Source organism: Mytilus trossulus, chromosome 7 (genome assembly GCF_036588685.1).
Source record: "Mytilus trossulus isolate FHL-02 chromosome 7, PNRI_Mtr1.1.1.hap1, whole genome shotgun sequence".
Lineage (NCBI taxonomy): Eukaryota > Metazoa > Mollusca > Bivalvia > Mytilida > Mytilidae > Mytilus > Mytilus trossulus.
In genome coordinates, this window is record NC_086379.1 from 60328651 (window position 1) to 60356226 (window position 27576).

At 31.9% G+C, this 27576-nt stretch overlaps 2 protein-coding genes across 2 annotated transcripts; both read right to left on the reverse strand.

Annotated features, from left to right (window-relative positions):
- Positions 1-897: 897 nt before the first annotated feature.
- On the reverse strand, positions 898-9533 carry LOC134725455 (acidic mammalian chitinase-like). The gene is made up of 7 exons (XM_063589277.1): positions 9300-9533; positions 8157-8281; positions 7402-7522; positions 5896-6078; positions 4403-4522; positions 2970-3273; positions 898-1192 (listed from the first exon to the last, which is right to left on the reverse strand). The coding sequence occupies exons 1-7, from the start codon at positions 9507-9509 to the stop codon at positions 1002-1004; spliced, it is 1254 nt and encodes a 417-aa protein (XP_063445347.1). The 5' UTR covers positions 9510-9533; the 3' UTR covers positions 898-1001.
- A 1511-nt stretch (positions 9534-11044) lies between these two features.
- On the reverse strand, positions 11045-21814 carry LOC134726566 (chitotriosidase-1-like). The gene is made up of 10 exons (XM_063590973.1): positions 21782-21814; positions 20049-20109; positions 17938-18123; positions 16854-17110; positions 15338-15462; positions 14741-14864; positions 13905-14090; positions 12830-12940; positions 12026-12197; positions 11045-11223 (listed from the first exon to the last, which is right to left on the reverse strand). The coding sequence occupies exons 2-10, from the start codon at positions 20107-20109 to the stop codon at positions 11045-11047; spliced, it is 1401 nt and encodes a 466-aa protein (XP_063447043.1). The 5' UTR covers positions 21782-21814.
- Between the last annotated feature and the right edge of the window lie 5762 nt (positions 21815-27576).

Consider the following 27576-nt stretch of genomic DNA (forward strand, 5'->3'; position numbering starts at 1 on the left):
CATGGCAAAATTATTAGATAAAAAAAATAAAAGAAGATATAAAGAACAAATGGACTCCCCGCTCTAATAAATATCCCAAAGTTTATTTAACAAAGTTCACAATGAATTCATACATATTTCACCTGCTATAGATAGACATTACAATAACATCCTTTTCGTGTTTGAATTTCAATTGATCGTTGAACATATTTCCGATTACCCTTTGAAATGAAACTAGGTCAATCATGAAATATATGAACAATAGGTACAACAATTTTTTTTACTTCCTTTATTTGACATTTTGTTGGCAGAAAAATAATCATGTCTAAAAATATGTATCAACATTTGTCCCAGATTTCAACTTTTAATGGTTATAAAAGGTATTGTGTGAATTTGACTAGAGTTTCCTTTGTTGAATTTGGATTTTTTTTTATTTCATGTAATGGCTGTTTTTTTTTATATGCAACTGTTTTACTTAAACCATTCATATTCGGCAAAAAATTATTAATCAGTATTATTTGTACGTACTGGCTACTTATTGAAGGTATGTTTTTGATAAGACGAATGTCTTTATCCACTATGATAGTATGCATAATCACTCGTATTGATAACTAATGGTTTTGACACACGATGAACGATTATCGTTAACGCAGTGGAGAAGAAGGTGCTACACTTCAGCTGCGCCTGACCTTGTTTTTTTAAACGATTTGTTATCGTCCATTTTAAGTTTTTTTTGTAACATGTTGTTCGTGTTTCTCCTTTCTACTGTGACGTTTTCTTTCTTCTTTTGACTTTTGGCTAATGTCCTGGGCTTTTTCATTACAAAACCAAGACGCAAGCAAGACAACAGTATTGTTTTTCTAATAAGGAAGCAACGTGTGGCCGTGTTGCTTTGAGATCAATAATGGACTCAATGTGACATTCAGGAGAATTTAATGTGAACATGAAAAATACATGGATAATCTAATATATATTGAAATAAAGAGAAAACTATAGAAAAAAGAAAAATGTTAAAGCAATGTTTAATTCATTTTATGATATAGGTCTATTATTCTTTTAACAGTTTTTGGCCAGTCACATCGTTTTCCTGCTTGGTCCCATACAAGAATCCAATTACAACGTTGTTTCACAGGTCTACCGTGTACACACTGATAGAAGACATTCTTGTCGCATGTATCTGCATAGTATGCTCCATTTTTACATGGTGTAGGACCTAAAAAATGAAGGAAATGTATTTGTACAAGCTTTTGGTATAAATTTAATTAGTACTCAAACGAACCCCTGGCAGAATGTAAAAATCATGATTTCTTTAAAACATTGGAATCATCAATTAAATAAGATCAGAGATAAAGTTAATATAACTTGTACCAAACGAAATAAGTTAACTGTATATGTTAACAACATTGTACATAGTATGCTTAGTGATGGTATCATTGACTATTTTTTTGTAATTTTAGACTTTTTTTCAGTCAATATAAAAAAGAAGATGTGGTATGATTGCCAATGAGACAACTATGCACAAAAGACCAAAATGACAAAAACATTAACAATTATAGGTCACCGTACGGCCTTCAACAATGAGCAAAGCCCATACCGCATATAGTCAGCTATAAAAGGCCCCGATAAGACAATGTAAAACAATTCAAGCGAGAAAACTAACGGCCTTATCTATGTAAAAAATGAACGAAACACAAATATGTAACACATAAACAAACGACAACCACTGAATTACAGGCTCCTGACTTGGGACAGGCACATACCTAAATAATGTGGCGGGGTTAAACATGTTAACGGGATCCCAACCCTCCCCCTCATCTGGGACAGTGGTATAACAGTACAACATAAGAACGAACTATAAAATCAGTTGAAAAAAAGCATTCAAGTTTGATGTTGTGTTGTGCAGTTACTGTTTATAATGGTTTTGGTGCTTCAATATTTATTATTGATGATCTTTTCCATAAAGCATGAAAATGAAAGTACATTATGTTATAAATAAATTGCATAGCATAAATTGATTTCACTTCATAGGTACGGATGAACTACTGCCAATAAAGACGAACAAGTTTCATTTTACAGCTTATAATGCAAAAATATGTGTCGATAGGAAATATCCAAACGGACATTGCAATGTGACAAAGGTTACAAAATTGTTAAGAATAATTCATCAAAAGTACTTGAAGCGAATATTTCTATATTAAGATTTCCTATGTTTCTATTTTATTTGTCATTAAAAGTTTTAATATGAACAAAAGCAGACTTGATGCAGCAAACAGGTATTCATCAATGACAGATACGATCAAGACAGGATATGTCTTTCGCTTGGTTGATGAAGAAATGACTAAATGAAAATTTTCTGATTTTTATATAAGTTACAAATTTATATCACTGCGTTCTCGATGAAATGACCAAATAAACAAGTTCTCGGTCAAATGATCAATTAAACAAGTTCTCGGTGAAATGATCAAATAAACAATCACAATTTATGTTATTCAAGTATCCTGTCTCTATTAACCTCCTATTTAAATATCATTCAAATAATGCTAAATCCTGAAACAAAATGTAAGCCAAACTACAGTTAAAAGATACATCTCAAAATGCATTAAATATTATAAGTTTGACCACAGATTACTTGAGATGCATTTTTATCCGTTGTTGCTGAAAGATTCAGATTGACAGAACACACTGCACATATATCTTCTGTTTTATGTACCATTAGAATGAGATAAATATATGTAGTGATATTGTTTATGATCTGTAAAAGACTGTTGGGGTGAAGGTGTGTAGATTCTTACAAAAAAAGTAACAGGTAATAAAGTATTATAAGTATTGGAAGCCTAATTGAGAGATCATGCCTTGAAGTTAGAAAACATTCGAGTCTGTTTGTTGTACTCATACCCAACATAAAACAATCAAAAGGCTGTATTTCATGTTCCGAGCACTGAACAAAAAGTTCAATGACTTAAAAACCCATATCTATTATAAATGCTAACCATCTAATCCACATTTAACAGATTGTTGAGCAATCGTTGTTGTAGTTGTTTTTGTTGTTTTCGTTGTTAGTCTGGGTGTTGTGGTCGTCCTGGTAGTTGTTGTAGTTGCTTTGGTAGTTGTAGGGCGAGCTGTAAAAGGACCAACAGTAGGTCTTATTGGAGTAGGATCTGCCGACTCTGAAACAACGTCGTTAATTTTTGACAACAATGGAAATTTGCCATCACCACAATTATCAGCAAAGTCGTCCATTCCTAAATCATCAATCATTACTCCAAGCAAGTTCTCTTGCAAAATGTATTCAACCTGAAATGAAATGACAACAAGTTCTATTCAATTAACGTTAAGTACTTTTTATAAGTTCATTTTGAAAATTTTACGATTTTCCTAATGGGCCTTGTTTTTGTGTCATACATTAAACTTTTTATAATTAGAGCTATCTACATAATCCCTGTGGTTGTTCATGCATTATATGTACATACGTATTGATAAGTAAAAACTCGCATGTTTTGGCGTTTTAACCATTTTTTCATCACTCATGCTTAATAGAATATGCAATTTCATTAAATTCACAGTTTACAGGTGGTAGATAAATACGTTAGAAGATATGTAAAACTTAATGAATTAAAGATTTAATAATATAAAAAAAAAACGCAGCTTGAAAATGCCTGCCGAAGAAAGAAATAATGTATAAGTAAAAGACTTATTAATACGTTTTCAATAGAAATCTTTACCATTGCTAAAAAACAACAAACGAAATGTCCTTTATCAGATTTTCTTTCCAATTTTGTTCGCTTGAATAAATTCATGAGCAATACTACTAACATTTCTTTTTATTTAGTTAAAGGATTATGCACCACCTACAAAGCTGAAGACAAATACATCATAGTTTACCTTTCTTATAGTAATAAAAATCAACAGTGCTATGGGTAAAACATAAAAGATATTTTTGGGAAATGGTCACTACTCTCAATAAAACGTTATGTGGAATAAAACTGATAATCCGATTGGAAAACCCTGAAAAATCGCTTGGCCAAAATTTAGAAGAGGAAATTCCGGTCTGTTTTCAACACAACCGACTCCTCAGAATTATAGGAAGGGAGACGCCAAATATATCAATTGTTTAATTATAGAGAAATAATTATACTGGATTAAATATGGAAATGTTAGAACTAGTTTATCGCCACACAATTTCCTATCCATTTTCGTTATATATAGTGATTTTCTATGATTGGATGAATTATTTGTCATTCTTCATGTGACTTTTAAGCATTTTTGTTGTTTTGAGGGTAAAATTTTGTATTACAATTTTAATAACGCTGCTTGTTAATCAATGATTTTTTCTATACAATGAACAAAAACTAGCAATAGCAATTTAAAGAAGATTTTTTTTAGAAGAATTGCAGAGGGGAAAACGTAGTTTCACAGCTCTTACCTTTTGTTGTACGCTGCTCGTATCATCATAGCCAACCCACTGATTATAATAATATGCATGGGGTACGCCTTGTGTGGTGTCCATAACTTGTGTCCAGTAACTACCAATATTCCTGCAAACCTAAGAAAATACGTATCTTTAGCTATCAATATGATCTAATATGAAATGACAAGTTATGTGCAGGATAAAGTAATGAGTTTTATATATGATGTGAAATATCACAAACTTAGTGCTATTATGTTTGATTAAATATTAAAGTAAGGAGATGTGATATGATTGCCAGTGAGACTTTACGCAAAAGTTCAAATAAAGAGGATGTAAGCAATTAAGGGCAACCGTAAGTCATTTAACAATGAGGGCAAATTAACGGTCTAATCTATTCCAAAAAACTAACAACATCACTTTAAAATATAATGTGTGCTATTCCGTTTGAAATAAGTGACAGAAAAAATATACAGCATTGCTTCCGAACCAAATACTTGTATATATGGACACATTTAGGTCAGAATTTGACTAGTGTTAACGAAATTCCTTACTTAATAATTAACATAAAAAATGTCCTGTACCAAGTCAGGAATCTGGCCATTATAGTCCGTTTCTGTGTGTGTTACATTTTATTGTTGTGTCGTTGTTCTCCTCTTATATTTAATGCGTTTCCCTCGATTTTAGTTTCTCACCCCGATTTTGTTTTTTGTCCATAGATTTTCGAGTTTTGAACAGCGTTATACTACTGTTGCCTTTACTGGAAAAACATAGATAACGCTCATTGAAATCCAAAACGTCACTTCAAACACGAGTATAAGGAACCATTATCAAAGGTACCAGGACTATAATTTAGTACGCCATACGCGCGTTTCGTCTACATAAGACTCATCAGTGACGGTCATATCAAAATATTTATAAACAAGTACAAAGTTGAAGAGCAGGATTCCAAATTCAAAAAAGGTGTGCCAAATAGGGATAAGGTAATCTTTGCCTCGGATAAAAGAATTCTTAGTTTTTCGAAAAATTCAAAGTTTTGTAAACAGAAGATTTATAAAATGACCACATTCTTGATATTCATGTCAACACCGAAGTGTTGACATTTGAGCTGGGGATACCCTCGGGGACCAGCAGTGGCATCGACTCAGTGGTGTAAATCGTTATCAAAGTTATCAGGATTATAATTTAGTACGCCAGACGCACGTTTCGTCTACATAAGACTCATCAGTGACGCTCATATCAAAATATTTATAAAGCCAAACAAGTACAAAGTTGAAGAGTATTGCGGGTTAAAAATTCCAAAAAGTTGGGATATATTAACATCGTAAGATGGAGCAAAAGGAACACCACCTGTGTACTTTTTAAAGCAATCTAATGGTAACTAATCAGTTCTACAAAGCAATAGCGTTCGAAATCCTTTTTACAGTAGTTGTATTAACAGGATCGTATCTTACATTAAAACTAAACATAGACAGAATCGCTAGTAAACAGGTTCAAGTACGAATAATTACTTCATAATAGGCTAGTTTTCCTTGCTGAAGGCTCCATTGTCCCTCCTTTCCTAAACCAAATGCAGTGGCTCCTACCATATGTGTTCCCGGTGAAGTTTCGTATGTATTGCCATAAGCAGGTATTCCCACTACCAGTTTGTTTCTTGGTAAACCAGCATTTAGCCACACATTTATGGATGTTTTCTTAATAAAAAAGCAGATCATATTTATAAACAATGTCGCATTATTAACAAACTCTTGCATATCAATAAAAATATACTACGCATTATTAATACGCATTATTAACATGCTTATTCTAATCACGCCTGATTACTACTAGTACTTTATTCTGTAACAGAAGCGAGACGAAAGACACCAAAGGGACATTCAAATTTATAAGTAAAAATTAAACTGACAACACCACGATAATGTTAAAAAAAAGACTGAGAAACACGAACCCCATCGAAGCCGAGGGTGAATTCAGGTGCATCAGAAAGGAAGAAGATCCTGCTTTTATCGTTTTAAAAAGAGTTAAGGTTTATGTACCCTTCTGTAGCCATTTTTGTACGAATTTTTCGAACCTCAATTGTATCAAAACTACAGATATAATGAATAATAGAGATAGGCCATTTAGTACATATTCCAAAGGGAAAATTGATGCAAAGCATTATTTTTTACTGTTTCATTGCATTTGATAGTAAAAAGAGGACTTTGTGGCCAATAAATCAAGATTTTTATAGAAAATCCACAGCCTTTAATACAGAGATTTTTGTTATAAAATTTGAAACATAAATTACTCACTTGATTTTCTATGATGTGCTTATGTTTATTTTTTACAAAAAGTTCTAAGAAACCTGTAAATTCCAAAACACCTCGTGCTGAGTCGAGCGCACCCTTAAAGGTGTACTTGATTTTGGCCATATCTATATTTGTTTTAACCAATAACTACAGTAATAAACTTGTTATATAACATTTATTAACGAAATCAATGCTATCACTGCATGCAATAATCCTATATCTATCTGTCATCAAATTGCCAAACATGAGAGTACAAGGATAAAGGCTGTGGATTTTCTATAAAAATCTTGATTTATTTGCCACAAAATTCTCTTTTTCTATTAAATGCAATGAAACAGTAAAAAATAATGCTTTGCTTCAAGTTTCCCCTTGGAATATGAACAAAATTGCCTATCTCTATTATTCATTATATCTGTAGTTTTGATACATTTGAAGTTTGAAAAGTTCGTACAAAAATGGCTACAGAAGGGTACATAAACCTTAACAAAGGTGTAAATAAGGTTTGTCGGATGTAAAATAAAGTCTTTCAAGATTGTCATAACGTTCATTACAGTATAGTTTAATACGTTTCAAGTTGAAATAATCATTTTATTCAGAAAGGATTATACAATATAAATAAAAACAAACTTACTTTACATGTCATACAAAACGTATAAAAAGACATTTAAAAGCTAAACAGCTATACTACTCCATGAAAAAAATGGCTCTTGACAATTCATTAGAACTTACCACATTCAGATTATTTGTGAACAAATTTGTATTATCGGCATCTAGAGCACTTCCATGAACAATGGTATTTTTATAATTTCTGTTAAAGTTGAATGCTTCTAGATTGACAAAGTTCAGATATCTGTAAAAAAATATATATATAGACTTGTATAAACTAGATGTGATACTATAGAAATTTGTAAAAAAGACCTTATCGTCATCAATTTGCCGTAAATTTTCAAGTTGGAGTTTAAAACAAATGAGATTTATTCGCTCACTAATTAAATGTACCTCTAGCTGGTTTGCCTATACACTATGCCTACATCAAGGGTCTTACTTCATGTTAAATTTATTTAACTAACTGATCAAACTGTGTTGCTAAATGTCGCATGAAAGTGTGATTAAAGGGAGATAAATGTTATAAATCAGTGAGACAAGGATAAAAACAATCTCCAATGCAGAGTTGTCGGTCCTCCCTCTCTCTCTCTCTCTCTCTCTCTCTCTCTCTCTCTCTCTCTCTCTCTCTCTCTCTCTCTCTCTCTCTCTCTCTCTCTCTCTCTCTCTCTCTCTCTCTCTCTCAGAAAGTATCGATAACTCTGCACGGGAGATTAGAATAAAGAGAAATTGTCTACAAAAATATAAAAACCTCAATACTGACAGCCGTCACCGATATTTCCGTGTGCTAACAGTATGTCAGGCTGGTGTATATGTTTCCTACACCTGATATTATACAACCTCTATATATCTTACATGTGAATTAAGAAAACACTACTTACTGACTCAAAGAAACAACATCGTATCGAGAAGTAACATCATCTTCAAACGGTGGTACTCGTGCTGATATAATCAAGGGACGTCGACTCATGATGGTTGTATCCATATCAAATATTTTGCGTATTGACTTAAAAAAATAAAAGATAGCAAATAGAATCATATAAAAGTGATTGGCAAATACATTATAATCATAGTCGCACGTTCTCTTTGTATAAAAATGCATTTTAACTCTATCGGGCATAGTCGCGATAGACTGGTAAGGAAAATATATATACATAGAAAAATAAGTATAAGTATAGAAGTATAATTATATTATGTAAGGTTAAATGATGTTGCTTTCAAATTGACAATTTGTTGTTCTAGAAAAACCTCAGTATAAAAGGGCTTAAAAAAATAAATAAACATTTTTTTTTCTCAGAATTGCTTATAATCGTTTTATTATTCCGTTAATAATTCATCTGAGCTGTAAAAATAAATATTCTTCCTTAAGGGGAGAATTTATAATATTTACACTACATTGTGTATATCTTGATAGCTTGATGATGGCAACAAATCTACTACATGTATATGAATAAATTAGCAATTAAGGTTGTTAATTAGTATTTTAAACATACATTATATTTCTAAAGTGGCCACTGTGAGGACATGAATTATAGTCCTTTGACCAAACTTTATCAAAAGCATTCATAACGAAAGCATAAAAACCTTAAATGTAGATTGTTTTTAATATTATAAAAGTGGTACGAAAGGTACCAGAGAGACATTGAAACTCATAGATCGAAAATAAGACATTTAAGAAAAAATTTCAAAACAAAGATTGATACGAAAATTAGAAATGAAATGTTTATTTAACTGATATGACGTTTTTGAATGATATAACTAAATCATGTACATCTTAAAATAAATGTAGATATGTGTGATCATATAAAGTGGGAGGCAAAAACCAGTTTATAAAGTTTTGTGTAGGATAAAGTACTATTTATGAAGCTATATATGTAAATTAATGCATAGACTTTTTTCATGTCCCACTCCAAATATTTTGCTAGTTTGGGAACTCCGCCCACCCCTCCCTTTCCTCTTTTCAAATCAGGATCCTCATATATATAGAATACATTTATATTTGTACGTTTTTATATTGTACACACCTTAATGAGGTCTGTAAATTTGGCCTTGTTACCAGACGAACCTTGGAAATCAAACATCAGATCAATGCCGTCAAAATCATACTTTCTGACAAACAGCAGTACGTTTACAATGAATTCTTCCATAGCTTCAGCAGTTTGTGCCATTTGACTAAATGGGTCTACCATTTCTGAGTTTATTCCAAGAAGAATCTTTAAATCAGGCTTAGCCATTCTAAGCCAAAAAACTTCGGCATACTGACCTTAAATTAAAAAAGTTACATTGTTAGTTATGAAAACAAATCAGGAATGTCGCTAAGACACCAATAGGTAGGTATGTAAACATAGATTATGATTGATTATGATCGTTAATTTGAAACAGATAAGTAATGCATAATAATGTACCATTCATAGAATAATAGAATAACTCAGAACATTCTAAAATCTTTCTCCCAAATCAGTGATAATCTAAGCCAGATTCATTACTTTTCAGAACTAATTACATTTCCCTCTTACAGACTCTAAGTTCTATTGTATCTCTACGAAGTCAAAGCAGGTAACGACCAATTGACATAGTTGAAGGTCTTCCAGAACAACAGTAATGATTTCAGTTATGGACACAGTATCAGTTACAGTAGTTTTTCCTGGAAATTCTGATTTCCTTCTTCGTGAAAGCATACTTTCTATGTTGGTTGTGTACTGGTTAGTATTTTAGTTCTAGATACATTATTTTTCAATAGTTGTTTTTGGCTTAATTTGAACTATATTTCAGTAACTGTGAGTACTCTCAGAGATGTACTTTGTATTTATTTGTGTTTTTGTAAGTTTTTTTTTGTTTTTTTTTGCTTTGTACCAACCAGATAAGTTAAGTCTTTTTCAACCGATTTTTACAGTTTGTCCTTATGTTGGGCTGTAACACTACTGTCCCATGTTAAGGAGAGAGTTTGGCGCGAGGGAAGAAGTTTATGTACCTGTAACTCAGTAGTTGTCTGTAATTGCTATATATCATATTTGTATTTCGTTTATTTTTTTTAAACATAATTCAATTCGTTGGTTTCCTTCTTAATTATTTCGGGATCGTCTTGAGCTTGCTATGTGGTACGGGTTTTGCTAATTGTTGAAGGTCGTATAGTGACATAAAGTTGATCACATACGTCATTTTGGCCTTTGGTTGTGAGTTGTCTCATTGGCTATCTTAAAATTGAGAATGAAAATGGGTAATGTGTTACAGACACAACAACCCGACCAGAGAGCAAACAACAGCCGAATGCCACTAATTGGTCTCCCACACAAGTCGTGGCGTTTAGCTACAAAAACATACAATAGGTACTTAAATTATATACAAACATTACTTCTGAACGCTAGTATGACAACATAAGTAACCCTTTATAAATCTGACAGAGGCTGACTTTCAAAATGTTCTCTGTAACAGAAAAATCTAAGTATCCCATTACTTAGTTAAATATGAAATAATGTAAGTCCTAAATGAATTCCTATTTTGTAATTGGTCAGCTCATCGAAGTTTTAATTAAAAAAAAAACATTTGCCAAAAGGCACATAATACTTATTAAATTATATTATTCAAATGCAAAATGAAAAACAATGTTACATTTTGGTTAAGATAGTATTATGATCATTACTTTATTTAGAAGCCTTAGAGTGCCATTCAAAAATTGAATTACAATTTGTGCGCAAAAGATAGTATGACATGTGCACAGATAAGTAACTCGTGCGCACATGCTGTAATTTTATTTTCCAGGGCTTCCGTATTACTTACCACTATTTCCTAGATCATTGGTTTCTGTAGGCTTGATATCAGTTCCTACTATTTTAGCTGATTTATAGATTATATGAGTACACAGGTTAGCATCTATTTGGTCTGCTTTAAAAGTATACGGACTTTTGATATATTGTCCCTGGTTGTCGAAATAGCATACTTTGTGAAAACCTGTAAATTAAACCAATAAATAAGTTTTAAAATGTTATATCGATGAAATAATGCTGACAGAACTATATTTTATCTCAGTAAAACTTTTTTCTAGCAGCTAATTTTTTTTCTAAAGCTAGTACACTCGCCATAAATAGATATCAACATTTTGTACATTTTTTTCGATGACATTTTACATTTTCCATATAAATTTCAAAGTAGCAAAACGTTTTGATAAAAGAGGGACAATCCAAATTTTGAAGAAAAGAAATAAATAAATCTGATGACTCTTGTATGGAAGTGTCACGCTTTCTGTTTACGAAAGAACCAGAACAACAACCCTTCAAAGGTTCTTATCCAACATATCATCCAGTTCCTGTATTAGTTACACTCCCTCATCCCGAGTGACACGAAACACATATAAATATGGGTTTCATTGTGAATGTGTTCTCGTACCGACCGTGCAAGGGCTGTATAGCCAGTCAAGGTCGTTAAAAACTTCCATTTTGTTGTGTTCTCGTCCTGTAGAATCTACATGCAATTAACATGTGTTACTGGACGTTAAACAGTCGACATTACCCTTTTGGTAGAGTCGATTTATTCATTAATGCCTAACAAATTATAGAAAATTATAATTTTTCCGGAAGGACTCAAAAAAATTTTTCTGTCGAATATCAAATAACATAAGCAAGATATGTAACTTTGATTATGCCCATGAATAATAGTCGTACATAAAGATGTCGGGGTTTGTTTTTATTAATTTTTTTAATAAGCAGTGGTTTCAATAAAAACAAATTCTAAAATTAATGCATTAAATTATTACCCGTCGGAGCAGTTACTGGTTTTGGCGGTGGTGAGTCATTATTTGTGAGTTCTTTTGTTACTGCTGATAACAAAGGATAAGCGCCGTCATCGCATTCATCCCCTATGAAGTCGTCCAAATCCAGGGCCCAAAACATAGCACCTCCTAGTCCTTTCTCTTTGATATACTTTGCCTGAAATTGTTATTTGTCAATTAAGATTGCTTATTTGTAAAAGCCTTTCGTATTATTAAATGTACGAGAATTACTATATATATATATGAATCTAAAAATTACTTTAAAAACTATATAAAAAAAAAAAAAAAATAAAAAATAAAAAAATGCGTATTTCAACCTACAACAACAAAAAACAAAAACGAAACATTCTTCAAATAAACATCCAAGATTTCGATCTTGAAATAGAGTATTTTTAATCATTGTATCGTTGAAAAAAACACACTTTGTATAAGGCAGTTGTAAAATTATGTTTATCAAATCTACTTTTGGCTATGAACAGATTTTGATGTTTATGTACGATGCACATGTTGATCTAGTTAGATTGTTAGAAAAATGTTGATCCAGTTATCTTGGTGCCATTCGTTTTATTAAGTTATTGTCCTCCACAACTTATGGTATCAATCACACAAAATATGGGAGTTGTAGACATGGAAATTGCATAGCATCATATTGCAGTGTTTAGTTTTTCCTGGAAGGAAATGCTTGGTGTTTTGTGAAAGATTCGGTTACTGCCATGCGCCTTATTTTTTATATATTTTTTTGGCATTTACATGTGTATGTATAACTTTTCTAATATGTTCCTTACTCACTTTTAGTGTTACACTTCGAACATCGTCGTATCCCACCCACTGATCTCCAGAATATGCATATGGCACTTTATGCTCATCATTCCATGCTTTTGTCCATCCGTTTGAACAAATCTAGAATTTGAAATAAACATTTTTCGTATGATTTTACTAATTATCTTATTTGTATATCTATACAAAATGTTAATACAGTTGATAACTTTTATTTTGCTGTTGTTTTTTTATTCACAACATTTTTCAAAGTACGTTTGAATTCATAAAAATGTCTGAACATCAATACCAAAGTGTGCAAAAAGTACGAAACTACGTAACTGCTTGAATTGCTAACGATCGTGTCTCACTGCAGCTTTGATGACGCTACTGTATGAAACAACCAGCGGCGATATTAGAGTGCAGGATGCAGTGATGTGTTTTTCCCTTATGAAATAAGCATTATTTGCACATTTGGTTAAAAGGGGATAAGTGCTCATAAAACAAATAAAACTCGCGTGTCCTACGATACGAACCTCTTCAATGGTTGCCTAGTGCCTTGAGTGAATTTTTTAAGTTTGTTTGTTTTTGATTGATTGATTTCTGATCCTGAGTACAATAATCGTGTTCGAAATTATCAAACCCACAATAATTGGATTTTGACGTATCAACTTAGCTATTCTTTGCTCAATAAAATTTATGTTTAATGTAAACATCATCAAATACTAATACAACCCCAGCTCATGATGGCAACAACATATGTAAAATGTTGTGTCAAGCCAAGTATTTGACTGTGTACTTGTTGTTTATATACACGAAAAGGAAATATACGGAAATTTGAGTTGATTGTTTATGAGACAACTTACCACCAGAGACCAAATTTTTGCAATATTTGTGTCGAGGAAAATTATAGCAAACTATATGGAAATGGCTTTTATCATTGTTGAAGGCCGTCGTGTGGCCTATAATTGCTTACTGCCACCTCATTTCAACTCTGGCGGATAATTGCCTCTTTAGCAATTATACCAGATATCCTGATTTCAATATTTTGCTGTATATTGAAAAAGAATTAAAAAAATATAGGAAATATATATTGTAAAACAATAACCTCATAGTAGCTTAGAAAGCCATCTTCTTTTGTATATTTTCCTGGAGATCCTGCACCAGCAGTTGCTGCACCAAATCCATTGTTTGCGGAATTTGCCAACTTAAATGATCTACCATAAGTTCCAATTCCTAGAATAAGTTTTTCTTTAGGTGTTCCTTGATCTACCCAGTTTTGAGCAGACCAGTCCTAAAAATTATAATAAAGATTTTTTTATTTATAAAAAAAAAATCAATCAAAAAATGGTTACTGACAAATCATGTCCTACCAACAAATCATGCCCTACCAACAATCTAAATTCCCATCTTATATGGCTTTAAATCAAATTACCTGCAATACTGTTTATGTTGCTGTAACGAGATAAACCTACTGTAAAAAGCAATGGATGATTTTCACTTAAATTCATTAGAAAATAGATTTTAATATTTATAATCAAACCAAACCTTTTTTTAAGCTACTAACGTAATATCATTATTAAATCTTATGGGTTTTTTAAATTTATTTTAAAACTGCAAGTAACATTTATGCCTTCTTTAAGAGAATGTCGGAGTTGAAACACTGTTTACCCTTTGCGATACAAAAAGATCTTACGAGTTGGTGAGGCTAAAATTGTATGATAAAAACTAAATTACTTTACTTTTCCATTGGTTGTTTGTTATATCAGTACATCGCTGATTTGGACTATTTAGCAATCATTATTTCTGATGCTCTGATCAATAAAATTTTAATTTATTGGAGAGGAAAACACAACACTTAACTCTCATTTGTTTACAGATATGTTCCAAATTCGTTTTTCTGTTATTTGTAGAATTTTATTTTTAAACATATACAGTCCTTACCGAATTTAGTGTTCGTTCGTCTCCTGTTTCGTCGTTTCTAGGATACAGTGGACTGTTGTGACCAGTTGTCTTTTCCCATGAACCATGAAGGTCATACGCCATTAAATTGATGAAATCTAGATCACTGTTATTGTATAAATATTTAAATTTCCTTTTCATAAATACATTTGGAATAAAAAATAATTAAGCACTACTAACATCAACTCGATCTTTATTAGCGTATGAACCATATGATTCAATTATTCTGTAAAGAAATTACAGAACAAGGGAATCGAAGCAATTAATTTCCAACACAATGTATATAAGAAGATGTGGTATGAGTGCCAATGAGACTACTCTCCTTCCAATCCGTACTGTATAGAAAATGTAACAATAATAGGTCAAAACAAGTTTTGTGTGGCTTTGGAACAAATTAATTTTCTTTTGATTTGTGTTGACCTATTATAATCTTGATTTTCTTCCATTGAGAACATAGAGAAACATTTGTATTGTCAAACTGAGATACCTGACAAGAAAAAACGAAACATACTCAAGTTTCTTAAGATAAAAATAACATAAAAATGTACAGTATCTAATATGAAAGCAGTTTAACCTTACGCCGCTATTTTTGAGATTTCGTAAGCTGAATCTACTGTTCCCTTTCCAGCGGCAACGGCTGCAGTTAATAACAATCTTTCTCTTCCAGATGCTTGGGCCTCATTTTCGAACTCCATTCTCAGTATCTATAAAACATCGGTTTGTAATTTAATGGAAAGAAAGGAGTTGGACCGATTTCCGCTGGATCGGTTAATATAATATCAATATCAATCGATATCATTAAATTCAAACAATGTGTCGCTTTCAATAAATCGAGAAAAAAAGGCCGGAAAGTAAAGGTTGATGCCCAAAATGAATTAATTTGTATGCATGAATAAAACTTTAATTCTATCAGAAATTTGAATTGGTTAAGAACGTCCTTCGTAAATAGTTATCATACAGATAATTAAATTTGCTAGAATCTGTTAAAAAAATGTGTTTAGAATTTGATCTGTTTAGAAATAAGCCTTTATTTAGCTGGAACCTTTTGAATAGACAGAGCTATGATACTGAATTGAAGTAAAGATCGAAATTCCTTTTGAAAATGGTCCTAATGCAAATATATGTTTATTGTATTTCAGAAATTGTTAGTTAAAAAGAAGAGAAGGTAACTGATGTATTAAATTATACATGGTATCTTTGGCGATTTGTTGTAACCTAGTTCAAAGTAAAGATCAAATCTAAAATCCTGCTATTGGAAAATTTCAAATTGATATCATTTAGAGGGTTACAGTATACTCTGATGATAGATAAAACCATCAAAGCATTAAACTTCAATAAGACAAATATTGTGAATTGTAACAAAAACAGTTGTTATGCAGGCGTCATACTGTTCCTAAATTGACATCAGATGACCATACGAATATGGAATTTTTGATAACGTGCGAAGGTGTTCCCGAGCTTGGTCAATAGCTTAATGTAAGCAGAAACAAGTACCATAATACCACAAGATCACAGGATGGCACCGAACCACACACAAATGCAAAAAAAAATGTGGAGTTTTCGTAGTCGTGTGGCTTTCTTTAATCAATCGGACAACTCCTCGATTCCTTCGACATATTTTTGTGAGGAGAAAAAATGTTGGAATCTCAGCTGATCACACAAGGTAAAAACAAAGTTGATACGGTTTGACCAGTTGTTCTCATGATGGCCTTACGAATGGAAAAATTGACATACGAAGGAGTTAACTTTCAGATGTTTGTAAGAAAAAGTGTGGCATGCCAAACGATTTGGAAGCGCTGACGAAGTTGCTGATGATTCCTGAAAACTCAACCGGCGCTTATACGATGGCCAATTATGCTCTCACGAATAGCCCAATGTTTTTATGTTAGAGGCGAATTTGAACTTTTTTCTTTGCAGATTGTTTATCTTGTATAAATTTCGGGACAGGGCGAAGCCAGAGACGTAGAAAGCAGATGACCGGTACAGTGAAAAGCTTGAATACATCGGTCAGAATGATTTTGTTTTTTTGCCGAAGATAAAAGTTTGGCCTGTTTATACAAACTAGTATTATTAACTTCATTATAATAGTACATACATTAACAAGTTTTGTAAACCTTTGTTTATCTTCAGGTGGACTTCCTCTATTTCCCGGATATTCCCAATCCAAATCTAACCCGTCAAAATTATGCTTTCTGAGGAAATCTATGGAGTTTCCAGCAAACGTGTCAATATCATTTTCACTTTCAACCACGGCTGTAAATGGACCAGATCCTTGATTCCATCCTCCAATGGCAATTAGAATTTTCAAATCTTGATTCTTTGCTTTTGCTGCCATTGTCCTCTCATACATGGCTTTTGTAAATCAAATTACAATTCATTACGATTAATCATGAGAAGTAACAATGGCTTAAAACATCTGAACTTCGTGCTGAATATTAATTTACATTAGAAAGATGTATAACACAATATGTATATGCACTATTGACGTCCGTACAAAAGAACAATCAACTGTCAAAGGTTTTGATTTTAGCAAATAGTATCAAAGGAAATACATATTTACAATACAATTCAAGATAGGAAATTCAATTAGGATGTTAAAAAAACAAAACATATGTTCTCATTTCCTTATGCTAGTATGTCAATAATAAAGCTTCATTATCGCCTTTGCGTTTTGCGTTTGCAATTTCAAAGAGACATAACTTAGGAATGCAGTATTATTCAGTATTACCAATGTACTAAAAAGGGATGCAACTCCCTCTTTTACAAATATAGCCCTTCGCGTGTTTCGGCAATTATAGACCTACATCTTTGGATTTTGAATATTTGACTTCACCGTTTCTGATGAAGGTCTTTTCTTGTCGCATAAAATCCATAAAAGCCGAGGTTTTGTTTTCAATTGAGGCAACGATAATTGGTTTAGTTGTTCTTATTAGCTTCCGTTTTTACTTGTACATGTTTCATATTTTTGGTTTGCTGAACGTTTTTATATCAGACGCACCTGATGTATGTTATATAGATATAAGAAGATGTGGCGTGAGTTCCAATGAGACAATTCTCCATCCAAATAACAATTTTAAAAAGTAAACCATTATATGTCAAGGAAAGACTCTTGAAAAGACACGTAATGTGCGTACTGAACCTATTTCATAACATGTTTTTTTCTATACTGTACGTCTTACCGTTTTGACCTGCGTCATTCCATTCATATGGCTGGATATCGAGGCCGCTAACTTTTCCGAAGGCGTAGATAATATGCGTACAGAGAAATGGGTCAATATTTTCGGGGAAATACTTGAAAGGATCCGGTCGGTACTGTGCCCAATTTGTGTAATAACAAACTCTTTTGTACTCTGCTATGGCCTCACCTGTAACATTGTGATAGAAAGCAGAATTAAACGCTTAAAACAGATGGCAACTATGTTTTCTTTCCATACTACTTTAAAAAAAAAAGATTGGAATATTGGTTACAAAATTATCTTATATTCTAACATGACGCCCTTCAAACGCTTTGAGTACACACCCGTGGTAAAATATGAATTTACTGCAGTGGCTGTTCCGATCATACTCCCACTTCAGATGTTTTTTATGAATGAAGTACCCGACGTCATAACATGATTACTTTATAATTTAAGCATTTTACGGAAAAATACACGCTTCTGATACCGAAATCATCACAACAAGGAAACGTAAACAAACGATGCTCAAATGTGGTTTAAGCCCAATTTTTTTTTATACATAGAAGACATATATGTGAATTATCATTAAAATTCATCTAAATACGTTATTGTAAATAGTTTGAGCATGTCACTTATTCTGTTTGCTCCGTTGTTTACGCAAATCTGCGTTTATTCATGGGAACGGCAAATATTTGCCTCCACATAGAGCGCTTCGATAAAAAAAAAAAATGCCGTATTTGTCCTATTAGAATCGAAATAATTCATGGGGGCTTGAATATATCTACATTTTAGCACGAGTTGTCCCTTTATGACCCGTAGTAAAATCACGATATATTCAAGCCCCCATGAATTATTTCTTAATTATATATAATGATAGTTTATAACATCAGGTAATGAGAACAGTTGTGTAATTTTGCATTTGTATCTGAATCTCTATCCATGCAAACCCTTCCGGTCACTAGATATCCTTTATAGTTCACATTGCTCAAGCTTTGATTGAAGAGTTCTGCTGGTAACATATATTGATTTTTTTATTTTAAAATTGAGGGGCGGAGGGTATTTTTTTGTTGTTGTTAAAAAAGTTTTGACATTTAACAATAGTTGAACCAAATGAATTTCTCAATGTCCCATACCTTTTGACATTTGGCGTGACTGAGTCATGAACTATGAATCTTTTATTCAACTTTGTTTTCCCGAGTGCGTTTACACTTTAAAATATTCTAATGAAGCAGAAATTACCGATAATGAATCTCTTACATCTAAATATTTTCAAACGAAAACACTAAGAAGAACTTATCAATTTATAGGCTCAAGAAAAACAGAAAAAAAGTGTTTTCAAAAAAACGGAAATCAGTGCAGCGAATATTGAAAAAAAAATGTTTGACTATATACACCTGAAAAAAAGTATTGCAACACTTCCATTGAACACAATGTAAAATGACCTGATTGTAGAATGTGTATAATTTGTGTTTTAATGCGTCACTGATGAGTCTTATGTAGACGAAACGCGCGTCTGGCGTATTAAATTATAATCCTGGTACCTTTGATAACTATTTACGAAAACTATTAAATTGCGTATGTTTTAAAACTGAATTCATGGTCTTAACTTACTTTTCATCCTATTTTAATACTACATGGATGAGACATAACAGCTGCATGGAAATAATTTTTCACAAAAATTGCAAATTTTGCAGGACTTGTTTTTTTCCAACGTATTAGTTTTGCAATAAATACAGATTTTTTTTCATGCATTAAACTCATTCAAAACTGTTTGAGATGCCTAGTTTAACACACTTTTTCTGTATCAGATGTTTAGTTTGCTGTAAAAATAACTTTATAAAATCTCAGTATAGAAGACAAGACAAAACTCTAACGATTCATCCATCTAGTCTTTTAAAACAGTAAAACAAATATTTCCATTCAGCTGTTATGTCTCATCCATGTAGCATTAGTATTGGATGATTTCAGTTTAAAAACATAAGCGGATTTAAAGTATTTGGTAAAACGCAAATTATACACATTCTACAATCATTTCATTATAATTGTTTTCAATAGAAGTGTTGCAATACTTTTTCCAGGTGTATATACAAAACAAAATGTAAATAAAGACTTACCAATTCCGTTCAGTACGAAAACTGCAGTAAATAGAGCCTGAACACAATTCGTTGTGACCATCTACAAAACAAACATAAATAGAGTTGCATGTGCGGGTTTCAACAAATAATAACATTTTCCTTTACCATCCAAACATAACGTTTTACAAAATGTATGTGCTGTGTTATCTTTTCTCGAAGGATAACATTATTTATAAAATAATTTAAAGTCTTTCAAATAAAAAAAGTAACATTTTATAGTACACCTATTTCGGCAAATCGAAATTATGGTCACGTCTTGTTGGCTATTTTAACATTTTCTGGGTGTGCACTTCCTTGTTTGAAGAAATTTATTAAGAAGATCTGGTATGATTGCCAATACTGCAACTCTCAACTGGACGTAGAAATTAGCAACTATAGTTCACTGTACAGCCTTTAATCATTGCGCAAAACCCTTACTACAACTGCAAGTTATAACATACATCGACTTTATAGATGTAAAAAAATCAGCAAAATAAAACATTTATCAATTGGTTCAGAAAGTGTTTGCAGTTCTATGAAATATATTATATATTTTTGAGAAAAAAAATCAGAAACTCTCCAGAAGCAATTGAAAGGGTGAATGCAATTTAAAAGAATATTACTTAAATCATTGCAGCAAAACTAGCGTTGTCCGCTGGATTGTTTTATATTTGTTTACTTCAACTTTTTACTTGTTTGGCTTTATAAATATTTTGATATGAACGTCACTGATGAGTCTTATGTAGACGAAGCGCGCGTCTGGCGTACTAAATTATAATCCTGTTACCTTTGATAACTATTTACACCACTGGGTCGATGTCACTGCTGGTGGACGTTTCGTCCCCGAGGGTATCACCAGCCCAGTAGTCAACACTTTGGTGTTGACATGAATATCAATAATGTGGTCATTTTTATAAATTTCCTGTTTACAAAACTTTGAATTTTTCGAAAAACTAAGGATTTTTTTATTCCAGGCATAGATTACCTTTACCGTATTTGGCACAATTTTTGAAGAGCTTTGATCCTCAATGCTCTTCAACTTTTTACTATTTTGGCTTTATAAATATTTTGATATGAGCGTCACTGATGAGTCTTATGTAGACGAAACGCGCGTCTGGCGTACTAAATTATAATCCTGGTACCTTTGATAACTATTTACACCACTGGGTCGATGCCACTGCTGGTGGACGTTTCGTCCCCCAGGGGATCACCAGCCCAGTAGTCAACACTTTGGTGTTGACATGAATATCAATAATGTGGTCATTTTTGTAAATTTCCTGTTTACAAAACTTTGAATTTTTCGAAAAACTAAGGATTTTCTTATTCCAGGCATAGATTACCTTAGCCGTATTTGGCACAATTTTTGGGAATTTTGGATCCTCAATGCTCTTCAACTTTTTACTTGTTTGGCTTTATAAATATTTTGATATGAGCGTCACTGATGAGTCTTATGTAGACGAAACGCACGTCTTGCGTACTAAATTATAATCTTGGTACCTTTGATAACTAGTTAGACCAATTTGTGGGCAACTTCAACCACTCATCAATTTAAAATTACAAAAGTTCCAAATTGCAGTATTTTTGCAAATAAAAAACACACAAAAACACAACAATACAATTAAAATTTATGAAAAAAATAATAATATATTATTTTCTTTTAATAATTTAAACAAGTTTAACAAATTTCAATCTTTGTTTAACAAAATTCATGTTTTTAAACTATATTGTCTTACCGTTAACAGTATAGGTCTGTTGATCTAGAAAAAGCGAAATCTGGACTCATTCTTTCTTAAATATTTTAAATATACGCCCCCTACATGCCGGACAGCGTATAGATAACATCTACCTATAAAGATGAAATACAAAGCGGATTTGTTGTGTTCTCATTCTATGGACAGAGCCTATTTTTTAATTTTCGGTCACGCAAAAAAGGATATGTGTGAAATTAAATGTTTTATGAATTTCTTACTTCTTCTAACGACACTTTTTTTTTAACTTTGCTTTTGAAATTACGGTCAAATTTCAGTACATTAGTGGTAATAGTATATTCACCCTCAACACATCGTATACTTTGTACCTTTACATCAATATTATAAAAACATCAGGAAAGAAACATTGCAACTATTAGAATTCACTCAAAGCAAGCATTGACCTTGAAATAAAGGATGCCTACTTGTGCATCCATTGTTCTTTTTTTTTTTTTTTAGCCAAAGGGTATATTGATAAAATATTAGTTAACAAATGCATATTGGTGAAATGGTTAGTGTAGAATAAAAACCGAGTATAACAGAAAGCAACAGTAGAGAAAATAAAGAAATGAGAAATATAACATCCAGACATTTTAAAGTTGAAGAACAATGAGCCTTTTGTTGTCTAAGGTAAATTAAGTATTATTATCCTTTGTCTTAGGTTGAATGGTTTTTGACTGATAAGTACGTTAGTAGTATTCTACTCTTATGCATGGATCAGACAGAACTTTTTGTAAATGTTATCCTTACATTTTTTAAACTAGCAAAACAGAAATCGATTATTCAAAACACATCTTAATTATAAGATTCAATATAACGAATCGAAAAAACATAAAGGAGTTGATATGTACTCGGCTTCGCCATTGTCAATAATTTGTTAAGGGTAACAACTTGCTCGATCTTTTGTCCTCCTAGCAATGTGTTATTTATATGATATTGAGGAGCAGGTCCGGTAAGGACCAATTTCGGCCTCAAAGGAGTAAGTTCGGTAAGGGCCATATTTGGCCCTAATTATAAAGTTGATAGTTAGACGACAATAATTATTTTAAGTTGCCTTAAAGACATGTGGGAAAGTTAATCCAAACTGTTTTTGACAAAGTTTGATTCTAACACGTTGATTTTTACATCCCAAAATGGTCAAGATAAGGGATTTTGGTGAAATTTGACAAAATCAGCTGGATTTCAACTTAATAAAGGACCAGGAAACACAGAGCGCAAGCGTCGATAAGCTTTATATTCAAACAAGACATGTGAAATGTCTTCACAAACATTATTTTAAAAGATCTTTGTTGTCGACGTATGCGCTCTATGTTTCCTGTCCAATTATTTATGGAAATTTACTGATTTTTATCAAAACTTTTGACGTCATAATGAAACGCAGAAACGTAAAATTTTCAACAAAATGGCTTATATCTTAATTAGTCAATGTATTAGCTATAATTTATCGTGATATTGGTCAATAAATCCGAATTTGAAATTTACGCTAAAAAAGGGGGCCAATTTTGGACCTTATCGAACATACTCCTTTCAAGTTCATCTGACGACAGATTTTAGACACTTTTTAAACACTTACGTGTATATTTCAGTTGATTCGATAAGTTTACGTGAAAGATTTTAACTGATTCACTCATTAGAAACTCTCTGATTTCAGCTAAAATATGAAAAAAAATATCAAATATGCCCAAAAATGTCACTTTTCAGATGGTGTTTGTCAAAAATGAAAGTGGCCGCATCCGTGTTCATACGCAACCTTTAGATATGTTAAGTATTATCAAACAATACAAACTTTATTTCAATATTAAGAATGAACACGAATACATGACTCAATGATGCTAGTACCCGATATATGTGCATTGTATTGTAAATAAAAACAGCCACTATTTATGTAGCAGAAGTATTTTACTTTCCAAATAATAACTAAAAGTATTAATTTTAACAATTTTGTAAAACTGCTATATTTTGGGGCCAAAAAGGGACCTTACTGAACCTACTCCTTTGATTCTTACCATTATTCGAACTGTTGCATATTTTTCTCATCGTTATTGCAACTGACAAATATGGTTTTCAAAATTTAAAATGAAGAGAATATGATCAGTGATAAGTTCGTACTTTAAAAGACAAATAATATATTTTGAACAAAAGAAAATCACCCGAAATTGTGAGACCTTCTCAAGTTCTGAATGTTTGAAGTGACATTATCACATCATATCATCCTTTAACCATGATACCACTATATATAGATTATGTATTAACGATAAATGATTTATCAAGGTTTTGTTACTTTGGTGAATGTATCTTTGACTTCATTTTTTTTTATGGTTAGCTCTCGTGGGTTTTAGTTGTTGTACGTGTTGCAGCGTTACATGCAACATGTTTAAAAGGCCCCAACCACGAAAATCATGAAAACCAACAACCTATACAATACAAAACAATAAACGAAAACAAATATGAGCCTCTTACTTACAGGCAGTAGGCATGATCATAATACACGACAGAGAAATAATATTTCACAAGTCAACACACGGATTCGTTTATATTCTGAATATTTCATCCCTGCAACAACATAACTATGGAACACTCTTAACTTAAACATAAGAAAATGTGAATCTCTATCATTATTCAAAAAACAAATTAGTACCCAAAATAGTAGGATCCCAGCGTAATATTGTATAGGACATCGTTTTGGTCAAATTCTTCATGCTCGCTTAAGAATGGATTCAAGTTCATTGAATAGGAACCAAAGCATTTCACACTGTATACACTGTATACATTACAATAATTATTTTTATTTTCTTTATTTTTTTATTTTTTTTTTCTCATTAATTTTTTTTCTTCTTCTTATTCTTCTTTCACCTTTTTCATATTCATATATTTATTACAGAGCATGCCAGTTATTAATTATATGTATTGTTCAATAAGTGTATTATTTTTGTAAGGAGACAGATTTGTTAAAGCAAATTGCTTGTTTCTGAATCCTGAATATATTTATATTATATCGTATCATGATGAATTTGTCTGAATAAATATTGTTTAAAGTAGTTACAGGCTTCTGACTAGTATATTTCTCCCTTGTATTCTAATATTTATGAGCCTGTGTTTCAAAACAAGATCTTCTTGGTAAAGGGCTACTACTAACAAGGAAGCTACCAAGCTCATAAATGAAGGTATATACCTCTGAGAAGAAGGAAGTTTTTTTTAAATACTGAGCTATTTATTCTTGGACCAACGCCTACAAATTGATCATGTTGTTAGTAATATAATTAAGGTTGACATTAAAGGGGAGATGTAACAAAATCAAACACGATTATATATTAATACACCCATCTGTCCATGTTTTAGCTTTGTTGGTCACGCAACGGTGATATACTATGTAATTCGCTCTTACATTTGGTTTTGTCTCTTTCGTGTCACCAAAAGAAAAAACTATGAAAAATTGCTTTGTCACTTAATCGTTTTCAAATTGAAAACAAAAGTCACTATAAGATTATCTATACCTATTATAGAACCTAGAATGTTTATAAAATTGAATAAGTGTCAGCATATAGGATGCTCGAGTTAACTTGCACAAGACTTCAATCCATTTCATAAAATAAAAAACTTTTATTCGAAATAAATCAAAAAAAAAAAAAGACAGAAGAAGCCACAAGGAATAATCAAACATCATACGTCGAAGAAAAACACAAATATTATGGTAACAAACGAAAATTGGACAAACAAATTGGCGCATCACCATTTTATTGTTGTTGTTTTCATTTAGTTATCCAATAAGCGTAAATGTTATTTCAACGGTGTTGTCAGCAGCATTTAAGCGCCACCCAATTTTTCTTTTAATATTTTTACCTATGTCTGCGAAATAACGGAAACCTTTTGCGTTAAAACGCAAACCTTTTTGAAAAAAAACAAAAAACCTTTTCGAAATAACGCAAACCTTGTTTTATCTTTTTTCTTATTTATGTTTTAAGGGACTCATCTGTTATAAATGGAGGAAACTGAATTATTTAATTTACTTTTAGCAAAGTAAAATACTTGAGTGTGTAGCACATACCATGGCATAATCAGGAGGAAGATAATACATGTATATATATATATAATATAGTGTGGCGCTACAAATGCTTCTGAGAACACCATTGAAGACCTATTGGTGACCTTCTGCTGTTTTCTGTTCTATAGTCGGGTTGTTTTCTCTTTGATCCATTCCCCATTTCCATTCTCAGTTGTATATATTAAAAAAAAACAGATCGAGTAGGTTGAAGTACTACCGAAAACAATTTATAAACAATCAACTCTGTTAATGTTGCTTAATATTTGCTTTTCTCGTACATAGACGCATTACAAAATTGCCGTAGAAGGTCAAAGCAACCTGAATTAGTGACATGCTTAAACTATTTACAATAACGTATTTCGGCGTTTTCAATAAAAGTGTGAATCTCAGACCTAACAAAATGGAAAATCAACTTGTCTAAAGTTTTATTTCAAGAGTTGTTTGGAATACCTATATTATAGACCTGTTACTAAATAAAAAGTGCAATCTTAAATACTCTTTAAACTTATATTAATTTCATAATTTATGTACTGTTTCGTAGGGAACATTTGTCCACTACGGAACTACTTCTAAACGCACATTTTCATGTCTCCTTTTAACATTCCAGTTTGTTTAACTTTATATACTACTTCGATCTCATTTTCTTCTGAATTGAAGAATAATTTTTTATCGATAAAGATTAGACAGTACTTTATATATGAAGGTACAATTCATGTTACGGAGTGGACATATTGATAAGTTTCGTAGTAGACAAAACCGTTTCGTAGAGGACAAAAAGTTTCGTAGTGGACATGATGTATCATTATATGTAAAAAAGAAAATGGATTATAACACATCTTAGCAAAGTGTCCTGTACCAAGTCAGGAAAATCCCAGTTGTTATCTTATAGTTCGATTCGGTCTGTGTTGCATTGTCGTTTGGCTATTTGTTGTATTTTAGTGCTTCTGTTGTTTCGTTGTTTTCCATTTATAGTTGATGTGTTTCCATCTGTTTTAGTTTGTTACCCGGATTTGTTTTATCTTAAACGATTTATTACTTTCGTACAGAGGTATACTTCAGTTGCCTTTATTGTTTACGTTTCCTTGTTGTGATGATTTGCGGTTTCACAAAATCGTGTATTTTCCCGTAAAATGATGGTTATATCCTTACGCTCATTCATTAAAATAGCATATGACGTATGTGTGTGTTTTTCTACTTTGCTACTCCCCGAAAACCTAAATATCAAAACCTTAACCTTTTAATTCAAATTTTCCTTTACCAAATCTATTTTCACGTTTAAATTACCTATAACTGTCGAAAACAAGAATCCTTTTTTCTTTAAATTGTGTATACTTGCGATACAAGTATTCACTTATTCCAATGACTATTTGATAAAATGATGTTGCCTTTTGGGTATCGTATATTTTTTATTTATTTTTTTATTTCATTGCTAAATATATTTCCATTCCATTTTAAAATTCTCCCATTGTTTCTTTGGCGGAATGCACATGCAGTTCAAAAGAAAATATTAGTTTTACAGCGATACGACCGATTGTCCGATGACTTTTTTTCGGATAAACGTTAATTCGTTAATTCTGCCGTTTTGTATGTCAACATGTTTTGCAAAATTCCACATTTATTAAACAATGGTTCTGTTTTAAACAAAAATGTCAGATTAGATTACAGTAAACAGTACAGGTCTGTTGATGTATAATAAGTGAAATCTGTATACTTTCTTTTAGAAATACTAAAAATAAAC